The 21420-nt window shown below is 35.9% G+C and overlaps 5 protein-coding genes across 8 annotated transcripts; 3 read left to right on the top strand and 2 right to left on the bottom strand.

The window, feature by feature from the left end:
- The first annotated feature begins 34 nt into the window (after window positions 1-34).
- Window positions 35-2480, top strand: LOC141913314 (uncharacterized). Its single transcript, XM_074804813.1, has 10 exons — window positions 35-135; window positions 235-537; window positions 619-726; window positions 804-952; window positions 1102-1272; window positions 1366-1475; window positions 1569-1680; window positions 1913-2040; window positions 2136-2283; window positions 2387-2480. Exons 2-10 carry the CDS (start codon window positions 244-246, stop codon window positions 2409-2411), a joined length of 1245 nt encoding a protein of 414 aa, XP_074660914.1. The 5' UTR covers window positions 35-135; window positions 235-243; the 3' UTR covers window positions 2412-2480.
- A 534-nt stretch (window positions 2481-3014) lies between these two features.
- On the bottom strand, window positions 3015-6152 carry LOC141908030 (histone deacetylase 8-like). Of its 3 annotated transcripts, none has more exons than XM_074797812.1 (10): window positions 6000-6152; window positions 5658-5710; window positions 5430-5566; window positions 4939-5080; window positions 4733-4857; window positions 4507-4584; window positions 4329-4437; window positions 3757-3929; window positions 3481-3681; window positions 3015-3318 (listed from the first exon to the last, which is right to left on the bottom strand). In XM_074797812.1, exons 1-10 carry the CDS (start codon window positions 6144-6146, stop codon window positions 3296-3298), a joined length of 1188 nt encoding a protein of 395 aa, XP_074653913.1. In that variant the 5' UTR covers window positions 6147-6152; the 3' UTR covers window positions 3015-3295. The 3 variants fall into 3 exon arrangements, with proteins under 3 accessions (XP_074653913.1, XP_074653922.1, XP_074653931.1); XM_074797821.1 differs by having other exon boundaries at window positions 4745-4857; XM_074797830.1 differs by having other exon boundaries at window positions 5658-5786; window positions 6000-6025.
- Window positions 6153-6231: 79 nt separating this feature from the next.
- On the top strand, window positions 6232-7891 carry LOC141913113 (PH domain-containing protein DDB_G0274775-like). Its single transcript, XM_074804572.1, has 3 exons — window positions 6232-6349; window positions 6883-7142; window positions 7209-7891. The coding sequence occupies exons 2-3, from the start codon at window positions 6945-6947 to the stop codon at window positions 7422-7424; spliced, it is 414 nt and encodes a 137-aa protein (XP_074660673.1). The 5' UTR covers window positions 6232-6349; window positions 6883-6944; the 3' UTR covers window positions 7425-7891.
- A 31-nt stretch (window positions 7892-7922) lies between these two features.
- LOC141913099 (tumor susceptibility gene 101 protein-like) lies at window positions 7923-11728 on the bottom strand. 2 transcript variants are annotated; one of them, XM_074804560.1, is made up of 12 exons: window positions 11623-11712; window positions 11181-11232; window positions 11016-11100; window positions 10842-10907; window positions 10584-10747; window positions 10331-10472; window positions 10013-10246; window positions 9644-9771; window positions 9479-9571; window positions 9263-9396; window positions 9079-9181; window positions 7923-8891 (listed from the first exon to the last, which is right to left on the bottom strand). In XM_074804560.1, the coding sequence occupies exons 2-12, from the start codon at window positions 11205-11207 to the stop codon at window positions 8799-8801; spliced, it is 1269 nt and encodes a 422-aa protein (XP_074660661.1). In that variant the 5' UTR covers window positions 11208-11232; window positions 11623-11712; the 3' UTR covers window positions 7923-8798. The 2 variants fall into 2 exon arrangements, with proteins under 2 accessions (XP_074660661.1, XP_074660654.1); XM_074804553.1 differs by having other exon boundaries at window positions 7926-8891; window positions 11598-11728.
- Window positions 11729-12312: 584 nt separating this feature from the next.
- LOC141914061 (ubiquitin carboxyl-terminal hydrolase 37-like) lies at window positions 12313-20813 on the top strand. The gene is made up of 23 exons (XM_074805365.1): window positions 12313-12492; window positions 12581-12740; window positions 12844-13063; window positions 13327-13377; window positions 13507-13572; window positions 13680-13760; window positions 13943-14092; window positions 14201-14341; window positions 14625-14762; window positions 14918-15056; window positions 15226-15398; window positions 15551-15616; window positions 15695-15832; window positions 16004-16156; window positions 16248-16344; window positions 16428-16559; window positions 16820-16885; window positions 16964-17059; window positions 17179-17239; window positions 17319-17431; window positions 17553-17622; window positions 17887-18025; window positions 20011-20813. Exons 1-23 carry the CDS (start codon window positions 12313-12315, stop codon window positions 20054-20056), a joined length of 2676 nt encoding a protein of 891 aa, XP_074661466.1. The 3' UTR covers window positions 20057-20813.
- Window positions 20814-21420: the final 607 nt, after the last annotated feature.

Here is a 21420-nt window from a genome sequence, read left to right as displayed (position 1 = left end):
CAAGGGTAAAAGTCCAGACTTGGTCGCTATCGTACAGTAATATAATATACTGAGGTCGTTGTTGCCGGTTTTTGGACTTGCATTCTTTCGGATATACTGTTGTACTTGTTCTGTCGCACGGTAACTTTCATACAGGTAAAACATTTTGCAATGAGCTAATAACTAATAAGAGTATATATAATGGTATAATTCGAAATGGTTTTAATCAATGATTTCATGATTAATATATACTAGGACATCGTGATGGCGTTGGTTTGCACTGTCTTATTGGGCGTTTTAGCAGTGCCCATTTTATATTTGACCAAATGTCTCCTGTCAAAAGAGGTAGCCCCCGTCAACGGCGTATATTCCCAGCCTGGACCGTGGTACACGATTAAATTTTGGATATTCTACGCAATATTCAAATTACGTCACTTGAAAAGCCAACAGTCTAGAAATAAGAAATCAGGCCACGCTGGGTACGGTATGAAATCCAGAAGCAATATCGCTGATATGGACAAAGTTCAAATTCTTCCTGATGTCAAAGAACATCCTAAGGTTAGTATAATTATAAACATTGTATTATAAAGAAAGAAAAAATCATCCTGGGAACGAGATTCAAAATGATTTCTATGAAAGGCAGTTGATGCGGTATATTTCAATGGCGGAGATGGAAAAGGTACTTTCGTCGTTGCTGCAACTGCAAGACGTCAAAATAATCTCATCCAGACAATTCTTTATATCAGGGTAAGACAATCTCCGATTGCCTTTAACTGCTTCATTCGAAAGTGGAACTGCGAATATATGCTCAATTTCACTTGTAGATACCAGACATTGGACTATTAGAAATTCCTAGTCTACCAGACACGCATCTAATTAGTCCTGTGGAGAATTCTTATTCGGCAGGCGGACTACTGATTGAACCGGTGGAGCCAATGAAAACATGGAAAATATCGTTTACTGGTGAACTAAGGTACCCGGTGGTATACATATTAGCCTCAATGTAATGAAAAATGACATCTCCAGTTTGCATTGATAAGTTGGCATTATGCATTCACCCTAACAATTTGTAGAAGTGCGCTAAAGACCCGATAAGAAAATAAGTTATCATCATTATTCTAGATTAACTAATCTTGAAGGTGAAATCAGCTTCGTTAAATCATCTTTTGAATTCGCATGGACTGCATTGCATGAAACGTATTTTGATTTTGATACCGATCTCCACTGGGCGACCATTTGCGATGCCATTGCCAGAGAAAAATGGTCTTCGGAATTCTTCAAAGGTCTGAAAGAGTATGTTCAACCAGTCAAATCACAGACCAATCTTCAGCTTTATGGCTAGATTTGTATAGGCTTGAACATTGATCCTTAATATTTTTGTTTAAGGGCGCACCAGACGCATTATGAACAATTTGGAGAAATAAAGGGAATTATTGAGATGGAGGGCTTCGAAAATCGACAGATATCGGTAAAAGGTGTACGCGATCATAGTTATGGTAAGATTGAAGTGATGATTAATGTATGCGTCTGAATCACAATTTCCTGTAAAACGATCCGATCCTTTCACGCGCTCTATTCTTTTCTTCAAGGTAATATTCGAGATTGGTCTGATTTGTATCGATATGGAATACAGTATTTTCACTTAGCAAATGGCTCGTCAGTCTGCATTGGAACCATTTGTTTTCCGATTACATTCACCAGGTGAATGGGTATATCCCACACAACTATATCAACATTTCATCTTCGACTTGTGTAAAATGAATCTTCAGTAGATGAAATTACCCACTGTTCGCCTACACATTTTAAACAACGAAAATTTAAACACTAATTTCATTATTAAAACAACAACAGCATTTCGGACTCACATTGTGTATGGAACAGTGTCAGGTATAGATTTGTTTTTATTTTTGTATAAAACTCGAATTTGTTGTAGATTGATAATGGGTTACGTTGTGCAGCCTGATGGCAAAATAAATGTAGTAAGTCAGTCCGATTTTGAATTACATAAATGGGGAGAAGATGGAACCCCTCCCTTGTTGTTCAACATCAATTTCGTTGCAGGTACGTACATTTGGCCGAAAGATTTCTTTTCGGAAACGCGAGTTTGTTTTCTCACGTGAAGATTTCAATGTCGCATTCATTTTCTCTTTGTTTAGGAGGGAAAAAGTATAGTATGGAATGTCAACAAGAAGATGCGGCCATATTTTTCATAGGACACGATAGAGCAGCCCGCATTCACGAGAGATTCTGTAATTTCAAACTGAATGGTGTTCGCGGTTGGGGAATTAGCGAATGGGATTACAGGTACCAATCGCAGGCCCTTCAAGTAATCATTCAATGATTACTCCAATTTCGGGTAATATCTGCTACATGATAAGTTTAATCAATATGAACTTTTTCATTTCAGAAATATCGAGAAATTCCAAATATAACACTGATTTGTCTATTTTGAATATGGCAACAGACAGAAAAATAAACACTCCCATCCATTTTAATCAGCAAATTCAGTTATCGTACAAGTGCATCCGAGAATTTTGCCCTGAAATTCCATTCCTTCTTAATCTTTGCAATGACCCGAACGGCTAAAAACGATCCCTCGTTTCTCCTATCGACCGGGACATTTTGTAAACTGCCATGAAATATGTAATCAGTTCATTTCCAAAACTACCGGGTCTGTGCGAACATGATGTTAAAAAGATGTACAGGCAGGGTAGATAGGCTGGGTCAACGTTGAAGCGCAGCAGAAATGAGAAACGAGGTATACATTCTTTCAGCTCAATAAACAACAGGAAATAAAGCACAGAGAGGTTTAAGTAATGTAATAATTTAATTTATCAAATACCCAGCACATACATGTTCATATGGCAGCAATGTAGAGATTCAATAATAAACAGGAAAATAACAAGAAGTCTAAGTACATACATGTTATGATACAGTACAAGAATTACGTTTTATTTTTCTGAAATTTGAAAGTACAAGAATTACGTTTTATTTTTCTTAAATTTGAAAAGATGAATTTTAACATTAAGGTCTGGAATCAGAATCAGTAGTACATGTAAACTTTTAACCGCTAATAAATTATTTAACAATTGATGTAATTAATGTCTCATCATTGAATACAGACAATCTAACTTATAAATCCTGCCAAAAAACGATTCAGAATTTAAAAACTTGAGTGTGAGTTTTTTGAATCACTGATTATCACAAAGTCCATATGGCATTATTTTGTGACAAAGTCTATACTCAACACAGAATCCCAAGTGGCATCCCATCAACAAACTGTATTCTATGGCCTCAAACGAATACACTAGTATCATCACCTTACTTCATCTAAATAATCTTGAAAAATATGAAAAAAAAATGTTTTCAAGAAAAGGTAACAACTCTCAAAAATAGACAAAAAGTGGGTGTTTCAGAAATATATTCAGAACGTTTACAATTTATGGATAGGAAAAAATAATCTATTGAATTGAGATTATATGGCTATTTTTTGCTACTCACCCAATAACTTTGTCATAAGTTTGGCAATATATTCTTCGCTATTTCTATCAGTTCGATAGCCTTTTTCAACGGGTAAAGAATAATCCGGTCCATATTCGGTGAAATACCTATGTTCCGGTATTTCTGAGTCTAAATCCACATCGAGAATCAAACTAGTTAAATACGTCCATGTGCGAGCCGTATTAGGCAAATTATATCCTCCTAGAAAAAATTTAATCAGTTATTTTCCAACTCATTCTCGTAAATAAAAACAAAGATACATGCTACTATACTGACCTCCTCCGAGTAATAACAAAGGCAATCTTTTTTGTAACAAATATTTTACGCATCGACCCAGCCCTATAGGAGTCAGATTGAAGGAGGCCATTGGATCACCAGCGACCCCATCAGCACCACATTGACATACAACAGCACCAGGATTAAACTGTTCTATCACTTTGCAGATCAATCTAAAAAACGATTTTTCCACACTATGCATCTACACATTAAATCATTCAAATTGAAAATATTTCCTGTTGAAGAAGAGATCTACGTCGTGCGATATCATAAATAACATAGATAAAGCAGACTGCAACTTTACTCTCTATTGTTTAGACCATATCAATTTAGAATTAGGAGAAGTTGAAGGGTTTTTTGAAAGAAATCCTTTGTAGAATTCACTGACTTCAATTCATATATTGGTAAGGAGTTGTCTTCAGGACCCGGTTCCACAGTTGTCAGTTAGAGTTAACTCCTAGTTGATATTAGTTCATTTTCAATGAGTAAACTCTGAGTCAAATCTGAACACAGAACTGTGGAACTGGGTCCAATATTCAAAACTAGAAGTGGCCAAGATAAGATTGTCTTACCTTTTAAATATCTGGAAATATTGCTCATCATCAATCCCATCCAACAAAGGCACATTTAGTGAGTAAAACCTTCCTTTGCCGAATCCAACATCGGTTAAGCTCCCTGTGCCTGAATTACGGGAATGAAAACATTGTATAAATCAGGATAAATTATGAATAAAACATATTCAAGTCTCACCTGGGAAGAATCCGGGCGAGAACTTGTGCAAAGAAATTGTCATAACTTTTGATGTTCCACAGAAAGCATCTTCAACACCTAATGAATAATAACAAAGGAAGATTTTAGAGAAAATTGTATGAAAAATTGCACAAAAAGTTTTCTCAATCCTTTCAAAAGCGGTTAGAATCATTTATCACTTATAGGTTAGCTTTTCTATGACATAAACTCAAGCTAAACACTAAACTCTTGTAAATACCATCTCCATGATGAAGATCCAAATCGATGTACAAAACTCTATCATGCTTCTCACGAAGTTCTAAAATTCCCAGGACAATATCATTGAAATAGCAGTAACCAGCAGCTTCATCTCTGGAAAAAGTACACGATAAAAAAGTTTCCTATAAGCTCAAAAATGTTCAGTAGTTCACGTGCCAATTTTTACATTCATACTTTTTTGCGTGGTGCCATCCACCAAACCAATTCATGACAACTTGATATTTTTTCTCATTAAGAAGTTTGGCCCCTAATTGTGAGGCTCCAGCTACCATAGCTGCGTATTCATAAACACCTTCATATGCGGGACAATCATAGCCTAGAATAAAATCAAAATAGTCAATTATTAGGGTGACCTCTTTCCGCCCATTTACAAATGCCAATTTTCCCTGATTCTTCCATGTGTATACACAAAATTCCCTGAGTGAATCAGAGAAATTTCTAGGTTTAAAATGTTAGATCATTCATTTTCCAGTGAATCACGTACCGATCAAGAAACATGTGGTCAATAGCATTATCTGAATTCCTGGAGTTTTCCAGGATTTTTGTAAAATCTGTCAAATTCTTTGAGTTTTCCCTGATTTTTCTGGAGTTTTCCAGGTCAGTGGCCACCCTGATTATACGGTAACTTCGTCAAAAACTTAAACAACTGTGAAAGATTTCCTTACACAAGCCATATTCATCAGCGGTTTCTGCACATTTTTCCAGATCACCATCTGCTGACAACTTTTTCACAATATCAATATAATCTTTCGTGTGAAAACAGCTCAATTCCTCATCACTAGCAGCTTTAGGTGCAATCACACTGAAAGAAAGGAGAGATCGGAAAGAATTAGTTTACCACCAAATGCTTACCTTCCTTCTTAAATTAGCACAATATCAAACATGAAACCTACTCCATCTTATCAAGTAACTTGTAGGCTTCAAGCAGGGTATGTACCAGACTAGCCTGAAATTGGAAAGACAACAGACTTGCTTGCTGAAACTGAAACCTGGCTATCGATCAGAATCAGTTGAAAATCAATCTAAAAAAGTAAAACACGCCGTGTGTGACATTCAATCAAAGTGCATTGGCAATCAGACAAAAATGAGCCAATGAGGAGTCATGGGTTAGGTAAGCTTATATGTGAATATAAATAATTCATACAACGGGAAGTCATTGAGTAACACAACGAATCAGAATGTCAAAAGCATATCAATTAACTTTATTTAATTTAACTTTAATTTATCATCCATACCCGATATGGCACTTTTATAAATTGATCGGTGAGGTTCAAGTAGTCAGGACTATAAATATAAGCTGCTTTTAGACCAGTCGTGTTCGATTCGGTAAATTCATGCGAAGATAAACTGTCAATGCTTAAATTTTCGCCTTGGTTCGCCATTTTGAAAATAGCGCCGCTCCACATTCCGGGAATGAGTCCGAGACCGTCTTCTAGCTTTTCTTTACGGCTTTACGCAATGTGTCAAGGTCGAGGGGAAACTTCCGGGTTGAGGAATTTTTGACAGATATATGTCAAATTTTTTTCCTCTTTGACCATACTCGTATTTGATTATTGAGCACCCCATCATTTCACAAAGAACTTAAGTAAGTGTAGTATCTGTCTGACTGAGATCGTAGAACGATGCGGATGCAACCACTTGTTGTCTGACTGAGGACTGGGACGCGTGCCATTAAATCAATCAGCAGCTAAAACTAGTCTAAAAAAAAAGTAAAACTAAACATGCTAAAAGGCCTACTTAATTAATACACTATCAACAAAGTCCACTTTCTCGATTTCGAATGAATAAACTCCGAGGGTATATCCGTTGCTATTTATTCCATCTACAAATCCATTGCTCTTTATTCCATCTACAAAAACATATACCCATTGATATAAGTATAAGAACTCGTTTTTATGAACAACCTTTATCTGGAACGCGTATCTGGAATACCTGAAATTATGGTCTAGCAGTTGTTTGAGGAATTACTTCAGAGCAAGAAGGCACCACTGTTACTAACCCTGAACAGCACCCCTCTCTCACCCACATGTATAAGCTTACTGATAACATGTAATAATTGGTCAGCGTCGACGTTCCAAATCAAGATCCAGATCCAGATTGCGTTTCTTTACTTCACAGGAAATAACAGCCACCAGCTTTTTATTGGGCCAGTTATCTACCAGTACTCGTCTTAATATAAAATGAATGGAGATACCACGACACAACCCGAGACTGAACAAGCTGAGGTACAAGATTCTGAAGAACCCGAGAGTCAACAAGTTATACCTGATGAATACAGTGGATGGTTAGCTATGAGAACTAATATACCGCGTAGATGGAAAAGAAGATGGGTTCATTTGAAAGAATGTCAATTACAGTATGGAAATTCAGAAAATGAGGTGAGTCAGTTGATTGACTATTTCAGTGTTATTAAACCGGATCTTTATTCGCCGATTTATTTTCAGCATTTATCGAAACATATCGACGTCACCGGAGCGCAAGTAGCGGAATCAAATATTGATAAAAAGAAGAATGCCTTTCGCATGAAGCCTCAAGACAAAAAGCGACCGTATTATTTCAATGCAGAAACTGAGGACAGTAAAAAACAGTGGATGCAAGCGATCTGCTATGCTGCTGTTGTCAAAGATGGTAGTCACTCTCAAGCATGTTTGATTCAATAATCCATTGTGTTTGTCTAAATGGATGCAGAGTTGTTCAAGGTTAATGATTACAGCATGCAGCTTGATGTGGGTATACAGTTCTAAAGCATTGCTTGCTAATGGCAACCCTTTTCCCATTGCTGCTTAGCCTATGTACAGGTTTTGTTGTAGCTTCTTCAAATCAAGAAAATTCTCTTTAAACGGGGCTACTAAATGTTGCCGCCCAGTTCATTCTGCTGGAGTTAGGCTACAAGCCTCTTGTCTTGATGATTGTCACGATTGTATTTACATAAATTCTTTTAATAATTCTGAATTGAGATTATTACGCCTGAAAGTCGTAACAAATCTGGCCGTCCATCGATTATCGAATTCATCACCGAAACATTCCTCATGGTGCCTATCAATCCATGAAGTGTTAAATACATTTATATTATTCTTGATATTTATTGTTCTCGCTATCTTATAAAAAGAAAAGAAAAAATGTTATCTCTGAATTGATATTACGTTGTTTGTTGTTGGCCTAGAGCAAGTACGGGTAAAATAACTGAGGGAGGTCGACAGAAATAAGCTGCAAGAAAATCACGTTCCTATGGATGAGACTGTAACAAGATTAAGACTGTAATTAACATCTGGTTTATTTGCCATTCATAAAATACATGTAATACAATTTTTTCCATTTACTCTACATGAAGTTATCGGGTCACAAGCTGATAAATACACCTGATTTGACAAGCAGTAATCAGTTGATTCCACTTAAGCACGGGTCAACTTGAGAAAACTGAGTCTGCTAGATCAAGGTCCAGTCAACTGCATTTTAATAATATAGCTCTATGATTCTCCATTTAATAGTGATAAATAAATGAAAATAAAATCCTGCATAGATTTGAAATCTCAAGAAATTTTTGCAGGAAAACTTGAAATTCCTCGATTACAATTGGAACAAGTTCAATACTCAAGTTTTGCAAGTAAATAACGCAGTTTGATGATTCGCCTTCGACATCAAATTTAAGCTTTGGGATCATTCTTTTATTAGGTACGCATGAAATTTGATTTTTCCATATACTTTAAGCATTACGGTACACAATTGCACTTACCCTTCCCCCCTCTCCTAATGCGTACGCAATATATGAATGATCCCTTTTCTCAAAACTAGACCTCACTAAGATTCAAGAATAATAGTACAAAGCCTGCGTGATCGTCATAGACGCTATGCACACAGGTACAACGAAATATGTACACAAAATTGCAAAAAACCTGGTCTGAATGTTTATCCAACGGAAGGTGACAGTTGGTGACTACGGTATTTGATATATTACAAATACATGTACAACAGTTTTCAATTCATCAATGTTGACAACTTCAGTTGTCACCGAGACAGAATCTTTAAATTCCAGTTTAGCTCACTACATCCGGTAGACCTGCTTTTTGCCTACACTTCGAGATTAATGCTCGCAACATGAACTGTTTTCTAGATAATTCTCGTACTTTCTGAAAAGAAAAATACACATCATTACTATTTACGAATAGAAACGAATTAGAAAGATGAGAATTTGCTGGCCCTTAATTCCCTATAAAACAATACAAATCATATTGGTTTTTAGAGCCTATTTCTTTAAGTTTAAGGCTTGATATAAATTTATTTTTATCATATAGCATAAACAGTAATTATCATCACCTTCAGAAAAATATCCAAGTCTATCACTTCTCTTCTTAATCCTTCTCCGAGATAATATATTGCATCCTCGAGAGCTTGTTCTTCCGCAAAAGCATTTAATAACCTACAGAGAGGAAAAGGTGGGCGTATCGATCAATTTCTACCACCAGGGATCAGAAGAAAAATTATACTCGATGAAACCTACTGTTTATATATAGGAGCAGTCGTAATTACTGTTTCATCAATATCAATATCACCGGATTGATCCATTTTTTCCAGCGCAGATCTCAGCTCTGATGATTTATCGTTGAGAATTTGAATATTACGTTCAACATCACCCTAGAAATGTCAGACATATCAGACATGTTTATATCGAAGGGCTTTTTTGTGCCAGACTTTCAGATATTACACGATGGTTTACCTGCTCTTTTTCAAGTTTCAAGACCATTTCATCCAGTTTGTTTTTATTCTTATTTAAATCATCTTGAGTTCGATTCAATGCCTCAACTTCAGCCTATAACATGTAGAAATATAATGAATATCAATTCCGAAAAAAATCTGGGTAAAAAATGAGAAAATGATTTACTTGAGCTTGTCCAAATATTTCCTTCAATCTCCGTCGCATTTTGTCTTCTGTTGCAGATAAGAGTGAAGCTTTCAATTGTTCATCAGTAATTGAAGGTTGGCTGTTCAATGGCGCATGCGATGCACTACCTAAAATATTCACAAAAACCGATTTCTACCTATGATACAACTACAGTCAATTACTATAATATTTCTTACACATTTATTCATATATCGACGCTGAATAGTTGAGTGATTCAGATGCAATTAACACAAGAGATCTTTCCTTAAAACAAAAACATTTCTCGAGTGCGAAGCTGAAAACTTTTCCAACTAAGACAAAATTTGTCCAAAGTTATATGAAGGCTAGCTGTATTTCTGAACTTCATACCTGTCATTGCTGCAGAAGTTGGAGCAGGATATCCCGGTCTATAAGGAGTCTGATTAGAAGTTTGGTATGGCGGGTATCCACTACTTGGCGGGTACCCACTACTCGGTGGATATCCGGATGCTGGTGGGTATCCACTACCATATGATGATGTAGGTGGATAACCACTTTGTGATGCTGGGTAAGGATAAGATGCTTGTCCGCCGGTACTACTAGGCATCGGCATAGATCCATAACCTGCAAATATCAACATAAATTACTGGGTCTCGGAAAATATGGCAAATTCCAATTTTAATCATTTATTTCAAACGGAAAACTGACCTCCCATCGGATAAGGTGGTTGACCCGACATACCAACAGCAGGGTAAGGAGGTTGTGCAGCTGATTGTTTCGCGAAAACTGGACAATCCTCACCAAATATTACAATTAACACCTGCACTAATCCTATCAAATCTGAAGCCGGCTGAAATCAGATCTAATTTTCAGTATCATTGAAATTAGAGCATAGAACAATGAATGACAAGTAAAGAAATCGAAATACAGTCCTAATACGGCAAATATAATCGTCACTTACATGTTTCCATTCAGTAAGGAAAGGCAAGAATATACGACCATTCAAATCAACGTGTCTACTCGGTTTGATTTGCATATTGTGGGTCGGTTTCACAAATGCTAGAGGTGGGTTGTACGGATGTGTGTCCATCAACCATAAACTAATCGGTATATTATACGAATTACCTTTAGAAAACAAAGTAAAACGTCAATCATTCGTATACATATAATCACAAAATTCTCAATATCCAAGATGAAGTATATTGAAGAGTACACGCACCTCGATAACTAACAGGAATTGTACCTTCCAAGTTAATCAGTTCTTTTCGTTCACCAGTATTAAACGCTGCAGTGGAATGAATCAGAGAATAACAAAAGAATAACACAAATATACATAAGAAGTCTGGACTGGTATAGACTGGTATGGACTAATTATCTTTCGCAATTTACTTACTGTACCACCCTGTCTTCGGTCGCAGGTCTGTATATTGTCGCATCATACTGTTTATATCATTTCTAGCTTGATCTTTGTATTTGTACTGGAAAAAAAACAAATCTTTTTTCTCATACAGTCCTATATAAAATGGATTCAGATTGTTACTGATTTAATTGTGCCCACCTTCCCCAAAGCTCTTGCCCAATCCATTTTGATGTTCGAACTCTGTTAACAGCTGAAATTGATAGAATAAAAGTAATAAAATGAATAAGACCAGTCCAAGTGCTTAGTCTTGAATAAGCATCATTGATGATGGAAATTAAGAAGACTGGGCACTATTGATTCCAAGGCATAATCAAAAAACTTTTGACTGCTCCTCTAGGGCTTGTTTAATGCATCAATTCTTTATCACTGAAATGGTTAGATATTACGGACAACCATGAGATGATCGATAATGAATACTGATATGCAGATTGTAGTAACTGCTTAGCCTTCAAATATTCAATAAAGTTTAAATTGAATTTTGGTTTGAACATAAAGTATGAATTAATTTGAAGAAATACAGTATCGACTGATAAAATATGCATTGGTCTCACATACCAGGACATGTGTGGGAGGTAATTACACTGTTATTTATTTGGTGGTCACGAATGAATGTAAATGTCAAATGAGTCACTTCATTTTTGGTGATGTTTGGGTTTTTACTTTCTTTTCCTTCCGCATTGGATAACACGAAACTTCGGCTTTAAAATAGGATGATCATTCGGACTCCGCCTTTTGCGATATATTAGCGCTTATGAGAGAAAAGACCAACTCTTTAGTCTTTCTAGTCTATTGATTTTCGATCTTTTCTATTGCCTTTGAATATCATATGAAAATAAAATGAAAAAAGTGAAAGAAATATATAAGGAATCGAACCCGATGCTCAATTTCCTTCCCTGCTCCCTTGCATTGAAACGGACTGTCATCAGAGCGGTGTGCATTAAAATTTTGCGACGTTTTTTCCAGCTCTCTCTCGTTAAAAAAATTTGTTATAACTCGAACGAGGACTCCGTAGTGTAGGCCTGTAGCCGACCTGACACATACGTATGGTTGCTCCTCAAAGAATCCAATACTGACAAAATTTATCATTGACATAATTGTATTTGATTCAATTTACACAAAAAAACTACCGACGACCAAACACAAGCAAAGAACTAAGAAGATAGAAAAGTAAAATTAGTAAATAGTAGGTAGGGTAGCCTTTGCTCCCAGCTCAATGATGTATGTGGCATAGGATTTAGCTTAGGATTTGGGTTAAGAGATATTGGACATAATGACGACTCCATCAAAATTGGAATGCCAAGGCGTCATAAAAGTTAGCGGATCAAGGTATATAGGGGCGGCTACTAAATACAACCAAGGGACTTTATTAGTAACTTATGAACAAGGAATACCATATTTGGAAGTGAAGTTGTATGGCACCAGGATATTAGAGGGCAGGAATAAATTTAAGGTAAGGTCTTGGGCTATGCAATAAATGACCCTTGACTTGTGGAGACCTATCACCACTGTATGGCATCTTCTCATCCTCTCATTTTCAGTTAACTGCAGAAAGAATTAGAAGAGTGACCCTGAGAACAGATTTTTTGCGCGTAGAATTTTTTTCTTCTATTACAATTGTCCTAAAATCAACTAACGCTAAACCGAAGGAAGATTTGAAGAACTATTTAGAAAGCATTAAACATGGAACTTCACCTTGTCGTAAGTTCTTGGCATTACGTTTTTTATCACAATTCTCTAGAATTACAATTGCAGCGATTCATGGATTGGGTATTTACTGTTCAGCTTGTACTTTTTGCAACAGGAACAAAATTGATGCCGTTGAAGTCGAGTACTCCACAAGTCGTTAATGAAAGAAATATCGAAAAACACGATTATACCGATGATATACCGGTATTGGATATGTTTTGTACTTCTTCAACAACTCCACTTAAGAAGGCTAGATCAGCTGGTAGTTTGAATAGTTACGATCAGGGACTGGGTATCGGTAATATATCGACAACTTCTCCATCCAGTTTCACCAGGTAGGTTGAAGGTTTAATTCTATTTCAGCTAATTCTAGGGAGAATACAGAAACCGATTCTGCAAATATTTGAAGGTTATACCTGGATTTAAGTTCTTCAGTATACGTTGATGCACAATGTTGGTATCCTGAATCATATTCTGACTGACTTCGGGAAGAGGGCATGTCCCAGAAAATAGCACAAAGTGTGAAGACCTCCTGAGCCAGAATTTAAGAAAGAACAGTGAGGACTGATTAGTGAAATTATTTTAGATCTAATTCCAGAATGAAAGATAGTCGTTGTAGAGAACTATTTGTTGATGGAGATCATGATAGGTAGGTCTAAACTGATCAGGATGGCCACTTACCAGGGAAAAGTCGGGGAATTTTGTATCAAATATTTTTTTGATCTATCAAATATTCAAATCTTTTCGATTGCATAAACGCGAAATCATGTACTTTCAGCACAAAAGAAAATCGCATTGATCTAGATGAATTCAATCCATTTCCCAATGATGATCAGGATATTATGTAAGTATTTTGAAGCAAGCATGAAATGAGCAATGAGATTAGCAAATAATTCATATTACCTCAGAAATTTATATTTGTACTTGTCTGTATTGAAATTATTTATATAGTTACGTGCAATCGGCATCTGTAGACAAAATGAATAGATCTTTACCACTGCCTGATAAAACTGATGAATTCAAACACCTCAGGTAAATATAATGGAATTAATGTTCGGTAATATGATACATTGTAATAGAATCATGAAAAACATTGAATTTTGGTCGATAGGTTTCCCAAAACAAGTCCACAGTTTCATGCAGAAATAATAGGGCTTTTATAATTTTTACCAACATTGAGGATTTCTGATGATAATCATTCCGCTGTATTGCAGTCAAAATAGAGTATGTACTGAAAAGAAAAAACCTGTAGATTTCTTGAAAAAAGGTGCAGAAAAAGCTTCGATACAGACTACAAGTTTTTACAAAACCCAAGCTGGTTCATCTCCTATGCAGTTATTGAACAGACAATTAGTTGGATCGGGGTAAGTCAGAAAATGATAGTTCGTTGAGCAATATCTCTTATCAAAGAGATTAAATTTTAGGTTTCACTCAACTGTTGGTTAATAATAAGTTTGTGCATCGTATTTCAGATCTAGTTTTAAGAGGAAACCTGGCCTGCTACCTGAAAATCCGAGAGCGAAAAAACCTTGTACTTTCAATCGTGGCAATATCTATTCGATGAATCATCGAAAAATTGACGGCTATTTAACTTCGAATACTAAATTGCAAGGGTTTGTATATTCATTGCGGAACACTAAAAACAGCTGTGATAATTTTCATCTTGTCAATGAGTGTTTTAGATTAGTGAACAGTCAGTCACCAGTGCATCTGTCTATTATTGAGTCAAAAGGTTTTTGAATTTCAATATCTTGATTCAAGTGTAAGCCTAAATTCACATTGAAAAAATGGAAAACCTTGCTGCTGCATGCTGTAGTATATACATCAGAGGCATCTTGAAAATAGACTTTGTAAGAGTCTTTGAATATTGATGAATTTATGTATATATTTTTATAGGTTCTCAAATCTGGGAAACACGTGTTATATGAATGCCATTCTGCAGTCTTTGTACTGTTTAGATACATTCGTTTCTGATCTTATACACAAACCAGAGCCTCACGTACTTGATCTAATGTCCAAAGATTCACTGTTTGTGTAAGTAGACATGCGTCGTTTCCATCATCCAAACGATATATATATATATATATACCGGTAATATATTATTTCATATTCATACTGGTCATTTGATAAGACAGATGTTTTAAAAGATTTTTCATAATAAATCAACAATCGTTAATTTGTCTTTGTAGGAGAATGATGCAACTATGGAAAGTTAAAGATAAAACCTCTTCAAATGGAAATATAGGCTCATCAATAACTGAGTGTTTGGAGAAAGTTAAATCGGCTATATCAACGTCGGCAAAACGTTTTTCTGGTTACAACCAACATGTGAGTGTTGTACTCTATCCAAATCAACTGAAAGACCATCGTTACTCATCTTAAAAAACTACCGTAGTCACTTTCTCAGTTGGAAATGAACTGATTCAGATACAACCGTGGAAGTCCTACTCAGTTTTACTGTATCTGAAAATTTAAAGATTAATTATCTCTCATCCAGGATGCCCATGAATTCCTGAGTCAAGTGCTGGACCAGTTAAAAGAGGAGGTGCTGAAAACAAACGATAATGAACAACCAAGTCCGCAGAAGGGACATCAGTCTTCATCAGATATTTTAAATCCAACGATTTTGAATTTTGAATGTGATGTTGTAGATATTTTCAAGTGCAATAGGTACAGTATTGGAAAATTGTACTAAATTTTTGGAATAAATCACCCAATCATCCTGAATAATATATTGTGTTTAGAAGCACCATAAGATTTTGCCACAAATAAAGTACCAGGGTACACACTATTATTCATAAAAACACACTGTCTATTTGTAGGTGTCTGAATACGGTTGAAACATGTAATAAGTATTATGACTTTTCTGTAGAATTTCCCAGAAGAAGGTAGGTATACCTAAAAGTGATAACCAAACGGAGCCCATTGATTATTATTTTTTCACTTTTTTTTACTACTTCTAACAGAGATGGAAAGCAATGCAGTTTACAAGATGCTCTTTTGAGCTTCTTCAAGAGGCCTGAAAAAGTAACGGACTATAATTGTGAAAACTGCCATGAGAAAACAGAAGCTAATGTTGAGCATCAAATAACGAAAGTTCCAAGGTACGATAGATCTAAGTTTTAGTATAAAACGGACTCAATTGACATGGATATTGATGGCGTACAGTATTTCATATTTGTCTGGTTCTCAATTTTACCGAGTTAAGTCCATAACGCAATATTATAGTTAACCTTGGTCTTGATCCAGACCTTCAATCAATGTTTGTTTTACAGAGTTCTCACGATACACGTGAAACGTTATTCGTACAATACAATGTCAATACGAAAAATTGGAAAACCACTCATCATACCGAAGTTCGTAACATTATATCCCTTCAGCGATTGTGACGCGAAAGCCCCATATGCCATCACTTCTACAATTAAAAGGTACAGTCAAATATGTTGTCTCTATTGGTGTCTAACTGTGTGTGTTGTTGAGTTGAGTTATTTTGCAGAGAGAAGTTTCTTTGTTTTACAGCAGCAAATTTCGAATTCCACTGATGAGTCGCAATGATGAAAACAGAGGAACTCGAGATGATGTTGATGGTCGAGATTTTAAAACGTCTGATCTAAAAGTAAGCTCTAATTTATTATTTGTATCTAGAAGTATTAGGGAAATTCGATTGTTGATGATGGTTGATGTTTATTCTTGATGAAGGAGGTAGAGAAAAGTGACTTCAAGAAAGCGATCGAAAACAGTAAAACTGATACGGGAAGATCATCCAGTTGTTATGATGAAGATTTGAAACGTGCTCTAGAGAACAGTATCAGAGATACCGGACCACAGAATGTAAGTTTCCCTTTTCTACTTCACAAACATAAATCAATTTTGATAATCTTAAATGCAAAAGCTTTTTCATTTGCTTGATAAGCAATTATCTTATTCTCATTTTTTTTTGTAAGATTGCCTTGAGAACCAAATTCGGCTTGGAACTGTTCTTAAATGTAGGCAATTGGCCCTGTTTCTATTCTAAAGCTCATATTTTGATGCTTGCAGTCATGAAAAATGCATAAAAACCAGTAATAATTTTTATCTTTTTCTTAAAATAGGTTATACATTTGGATGAAGAAGAACAGATGCGATTAGCTCTCGAAGAAAGTAGAAAGGACTCCCTAGTGAGTGACATTATCAAAAATCTGTTTGTCACAGTAATTTGCTTAAAATCCTGTTGGAATTTATGCTATTTTTTTCAGTGGTCTGAGCCAATTTCTGTTGGTCAGAATGTACCATTACCTGGAGACGAGAACAGATCAAAAGATATTAACGGTGCACCTACCTCCCCCATAGCGGTAAATAAATCATCCTACTGCCAATAATATTTTACTATAAACTGAATAGTACAAAGCTGATACTAATTCGAGTCAACTGTACTGCATACTTCTTATACTGTAGTATCATTGATTTGTAGATGGTTGATTTAGACGATGAGGAAGAAGCGATTAAAAAAGCAAAAGAGTTGAGTCTGAGAGGTATGCGCTAACCCTTTTCATTTCAATGTATGCGACGGACATTCTTTCGAAAGTTAGTAGAGAAATTTCTTTCTTGTAGAAATTGAACCTTTGGAGGGAGCAGTGCAGAATGAATGCATAGATCTGACGTATTTGGATGAAATTGACGGCATTGAAGCATTTATTGATCAAAAGATAAAAGAAAATTGTGAGGTACTACATGCATTTGCATTTGCTGAGGTGTCTGAAAGGGAGGTTGCGTGATATATGGCAGATCTCCCATTCACATATGAATACAAAATTTGAAAATGATTTGCATACACTTTTATTTCAGAATAGTGAACTGCCACATTCATATACACTGATGAGTGTCGTCAGTCATAAAGGAGACTCTTCAAAAATAGGTACCTAGATATAGAAAGATTTTAATTGAATAAAAACTATGAGCTATTTTGGTTAATAGATTTATTCAATAAATATGCAAATATCCCTGGGTTTGGTTGAGGTCATGAATTACATCGTAAGAACTGTTGCTTCTATACCCTTTCAAATGAATAAAAAGCAGTCCTTAAATTTAAGCTTGTATTTTGTCTACCTGTAATTCAAGGCTGCTCTGGGTCTAATAAGTCACTCCATAATTCAATCATATGTCCCTTCAACGGTTTCAGGTCACTATATTGCGGACGTGTTTAGCATCAAGAAGAATAAATGGTTTTCTTACGATGACTCGTACGTGAAAGAAATCAATGAAACAGAAGTTCGTCAAAAACGGGAATGCGATGGTTACATTTTCTTCTACATGCACAAGTAAGTACATACTGCTAACTGGGCTGGATCTTCCAAAAATAACTCTCATAGGTTGGTATTGGTATTATATTTTGGTTTCTTAAATGTTTTTGGTAAGCACAATTACTAAACATAACTAAGTTATGTGTTTTTCACGTTGGTTCCATGCAAAAAACAAAATCAAATTCGATGCTGAAACACCTCAATTGTAGCTTGGTATATTGTCTTCCACTTTAGAGATATCGTAAATTGCTATGCGGAAGAAATGCGATGTAACATTATACCATACAGTTATCAGTTGATCTCCGTTATTATTAGATATCGCGCTCATGTATTCCGAGCCGCTGTAGTCCCAAACGATTCTCGGTTTGTCGAAACCTTTCTTTTCCCCGTTGTAATGCACGTGCGAAATGCTGCTTCGCCAGATGCCTTTTTCGCCAGATGTTTGCGATGTCGTCAACAGTAGAATGTTATTTTCATCGATAGCAACGAGACCATTCGATATGAACCGATTCCTGGTTTCATTGAAGAATCTGTTTATTTCTACGACGTGTGTGAATTCACCTTCATTCGTAACGCGATACAACTTGACTCGAGTCGGCGATTCCGAAATAACTGCGTAAGCGCAATACAGCCTTACAGCGAAATATTCCACACTCATAATTTCAACTGGCGGTGCGTTGAACGGCAGTGCTTTAGTTCCTGTACCGAAGGGTACATGATATGAAGCAATCAGTTGTTTATTTAGAATTGTATCGGAATCCAAGGGGTATGAGTTAATTTTTCCGTTTAAGTGAAAATTGATCCGGTTTTCAAGGAGAGAAATCGAGACTTGATCACTATTTCGGCAGATGACGCTCACATTCGTTTCCTTGAAGCTAAAAAATTGGGCATTTTCATACCTTCTTAGAAAGATTCCTCTTCTATCCTTGATCAGTACTATCATTCCGAATACCTCATGATAAACGATGCCGAGAATTGCTTCAGTGTTTGCGAGTGTTTTTCTGCCTCTGATATTAAAACCATTCACTGACAAACTCCACACAATGAATTCATGTCCATCCCGGTGACTTGAAACCATCCACGTGAGGTACCTGTCGTATGTGAAAAGAGTTGGTAGCTTTACAAAAGATTTCTGCATAGAAGAATTTGGTGCCTCCATGTCCGAAAGAAGCATTCTATAAGGATATTGTGTTCTCAACTCGGGAGTTGATTTACAATCCCTTCTGTCATTATTACAATGTTGAAGCGATCCAGTCATATCAGCGATTGAGAATGCAGTCGGAACGAATTTTATTCTTCCCCGGATGATGTTTGTAAACCGAGAAGTAACTCTATTTTCAAGGAAATTGATCACTGAGTTCTTGATATCGGTAGCCATCGATACGCTCGCTTTTGTTTCGTCGATCTTTTGGAAAATTTCTGAAATCTCCTTTTTGATTTTGATTGCTCTTTTTGATTGTTCGTTTCGCCATGTTGCGACTTCTCCGCTGAGCCTGATGTGGTATCTTTTCAACCACTTTTCCAAGATATGGAATCTTTCTCGTAGATGTTTCATCTCTTCGTGAAAATTAGCACTATCATTTCGCAACATTCCGTCCGCTATGTTTATTTGTAATGATAATTCTCTCTCGTAAGAACTAATAGTGATCTTGGAGTATTCAGTCTGATTACTCCAAGCAGTGACAGATGCTGTGATCACCAGCATACATACATACATCTCCATTTTTCTGGCCAAATTTCAAGTATCGACATAACAGTTAACATTCCAGGGACTTGGGGGGCCATTTCAATATTCAAATTTCGAATTGGTTTCTTCAATAAACTATACTTGTAACCTAAGTAGATTCAGATGTATCCCTAATTGGAAGTTAAGTCAAGTTTTGAAACTGATATTGTGTGTACATTCTATACAAAGTATGTGACTTAGTCTATTGATGGTATTAAGATTATCATGACCTTAATTTAATGTTTTCTTTGATACGTGTATGTATTTTGTATTGTAGTGATACGGTATCATATATCAAAGCAGCCTACGCAACTAAATCATGAGAAGTTCCCTGTGAAGATAAGATGGAACTGCTGACAATAAGTTCGTCTAGAGCTGGTATCGACTGATTGAGAGTTGCTTAGAAATGACGGAGATTGTGATTGATTGAAATACATCACTCATATATGTACAATCATTCTGATAAAGAATACAATCATTTTGATGCAGTACAATCATTCTGGTGCTAATTATCATGATATTATCGAGAGTTGCATTTACCGGTGCATAGATTCGCGAAGAAACGGTTCTGATAATTGATCTGAATCTTAATCATTAATTTTACTAGTAATTCATGAGGAAGTGTTTACTTTCATTGATGATTTTTAAACGTACGTATCTGAAACATTGACACATTTCATCATGGTTATCATTTAGTGTGATTAACACCTTTTTCAGGCGGAGGGGAAATTTTAAGGGCTGAAGTGTTGATCGTTATAATAGATGGTCCATCGTTCGAAATTTCCCTCATTTGGGTCAAAATACCTCATTTGTTCTATCCTATTAATCGTTAAATTGGATTTTTTTGTGAGAAAAGATTACGAGTATTCAAAAATTCATAAAGAACTTTATGAATTGTCGGTGTATTGTATATTTTGTGTGGAAAATTCAGTCGTTAGAAAAATCTTCTATATTGTTAGTACGCAAAGAAAGTCAACCTTCTCTTACAGCTGCTAAGTATTGTAAAGTTGTTGTTTTTCTTGAAAAGAATAAGTTGAACCATTTTATCTCTTGCACTGAACGGTTTTGTTATTGGACTGATTCCAGATTTTGTACATTTTATTTAGATATTTCGTTATGTGAAATTAAAGATTTGATATTGAGAATTTGGCGTTTTACTTCTTTTTTATTCTTGAAATATACAAACTCATGACTCATTCGATTCGAAAACTTCAGACAAGTTGACTCTCGGCAAAAAGACCTTAAAATGATGCACCCAAATCAACAAAGCTATCACGAGGAAACAAACGCCGCAAATGATGGACACATTTCTCTGAGATACAATATGAACTCTAGAAAACAGATAACCTATATGGCAGGAATTGAAGGAACCCTCACTATTCAAAATAGCGAAATGTTTTAATACGGAAGCTACCTCAATTCATTCCCGATTGAGTTGAAGTTGATACCGGTCTTAGAAAACAGGCCCCGGCTTTCAACTTCACCGATGGCTCGAAAACTTACGCGGTGCATGGACGTATAAACTAGTTTATACGTCCATGCGCGGTCATATATGTTGAGATAGAAGAAATTTTAAGAAAATCTAACTACTTTTGATCTCGAGGTCTCCGATATTTTCTACGTCAAGTTCTCGTAATGATGTTCGCCCTACAGAGTTGAGGAATAATTAATACTATCAGTAATTATT

The sequence above is a fragment of the Tubulanus polymorphus genome, chromosome 1 (genome assembly GCF_964204645.1).
Source record: "Tubulanus polymorphus chromosome 1, tnTubPoly1.2, whole genome shotgun sequence".
In the NCBI taxonomy this organism is placed as follows: domain Eukaryota; kingdom Metazoa; phylum Nemertea; class Palaeonemertea; order Tubulaniformes; family Tubulanidae; genus Tubulanus; species Tubulanus polymorphus.
This window is presented reverse-complemented; position numbering and strand designations above follow the sequence as displayed.

Coding starts and splice junctions, on each gene's coding strand:
- LOC141913314 (XM_074804813.1), top strand. CDS start 244: ATGGCGTTGGTTTGCACTGTCTTATTGGGCGTTTTAGCAGTGCCCATT. Junction 538..618: donor ATGTCAAAGAACATCCTAAG/GTTAGTATAATT, acceptor TTTCTATGAAAG/GCAGTTGATGCGGTATATTT. Junction 2,284..2,386: donor ATTAGCGAATGGGATTACAG/GTACCAATCGCA, acceptor TTTTCATTTCAG/AAATATCGAGAAATTCCAAA.
- LOC141908030 (XM_074797812.1), bottom strand. CDS start 6,146: ATGGCGAACCAAGGCGAAAATTTAAGCATTGACAGTTTATCTTCGCAT. Junction 4,438..4,506: donor CTCGCCCGGATTCTTCCCAG/GTGAGACTTGAA, acceptor CCCGTAATTCAG/GCACAGGGAGCTTAACCGAT. Junction 3,930..4,328: donor TATTTCCAGATATTTAAAAG/GTAAGACAATCT, acceptor ATCGTTTTTTAG/ATTGATCTGCAAAGTGATAG.
- LOC141913113 (XM_074804572.1), top strand. CDS start 6,945: ATGAATGGAGATACCACGACACAACCCGAGACTGAACAAGCTGAGGTA. Junction 7,143..7,208: donor ATGGAAATTCAGAAAATGAG/GTGAGTCAGTTG, acceptor ATTTATTTTCAG/CATTTATCGAAACATATCGA.
- LOC141913099 (XM_074804553.1), bottom strand. CDS start 11,207: ATGGATTGGGCAAGAGCTTTGGGGAAG. Junction 9,772..10,012: donor AACTTCTGCAGCAATGACAG/GTATGAAGTTCA, acceptor TGAATATTTTAG/GTAGTGCATCGCATGCGCCA. Junction 8,892..9,078: donor ACTTGGATATTTTTCTGAAG/GTGATGATAATT, acceptor TTTTCTTTTCAG/AAAGTACGAGAATTATCTAG.
- LOC141914061 (XM_074805365.1), top strand. CDS start 12,313: ATGACGACTCCATCAAAATTGGAATGCCAAGGCGTCATAAAAGTTAGC. Junction 15,617..15,694: donor GTAGAATTTCCCAGAAGAAG/GTAGGTATACCT, acceptor TACTTCTAACAG/AGATGGAAAGCAATGCAGTT. Junction 17,240..17,318: donor AAAAGAGTTGAGTCTGAGAG/GTATGCGCTAAC, acceptor TCTTTCTTGTAG/AAATTGAACCTTTGGAGGGA.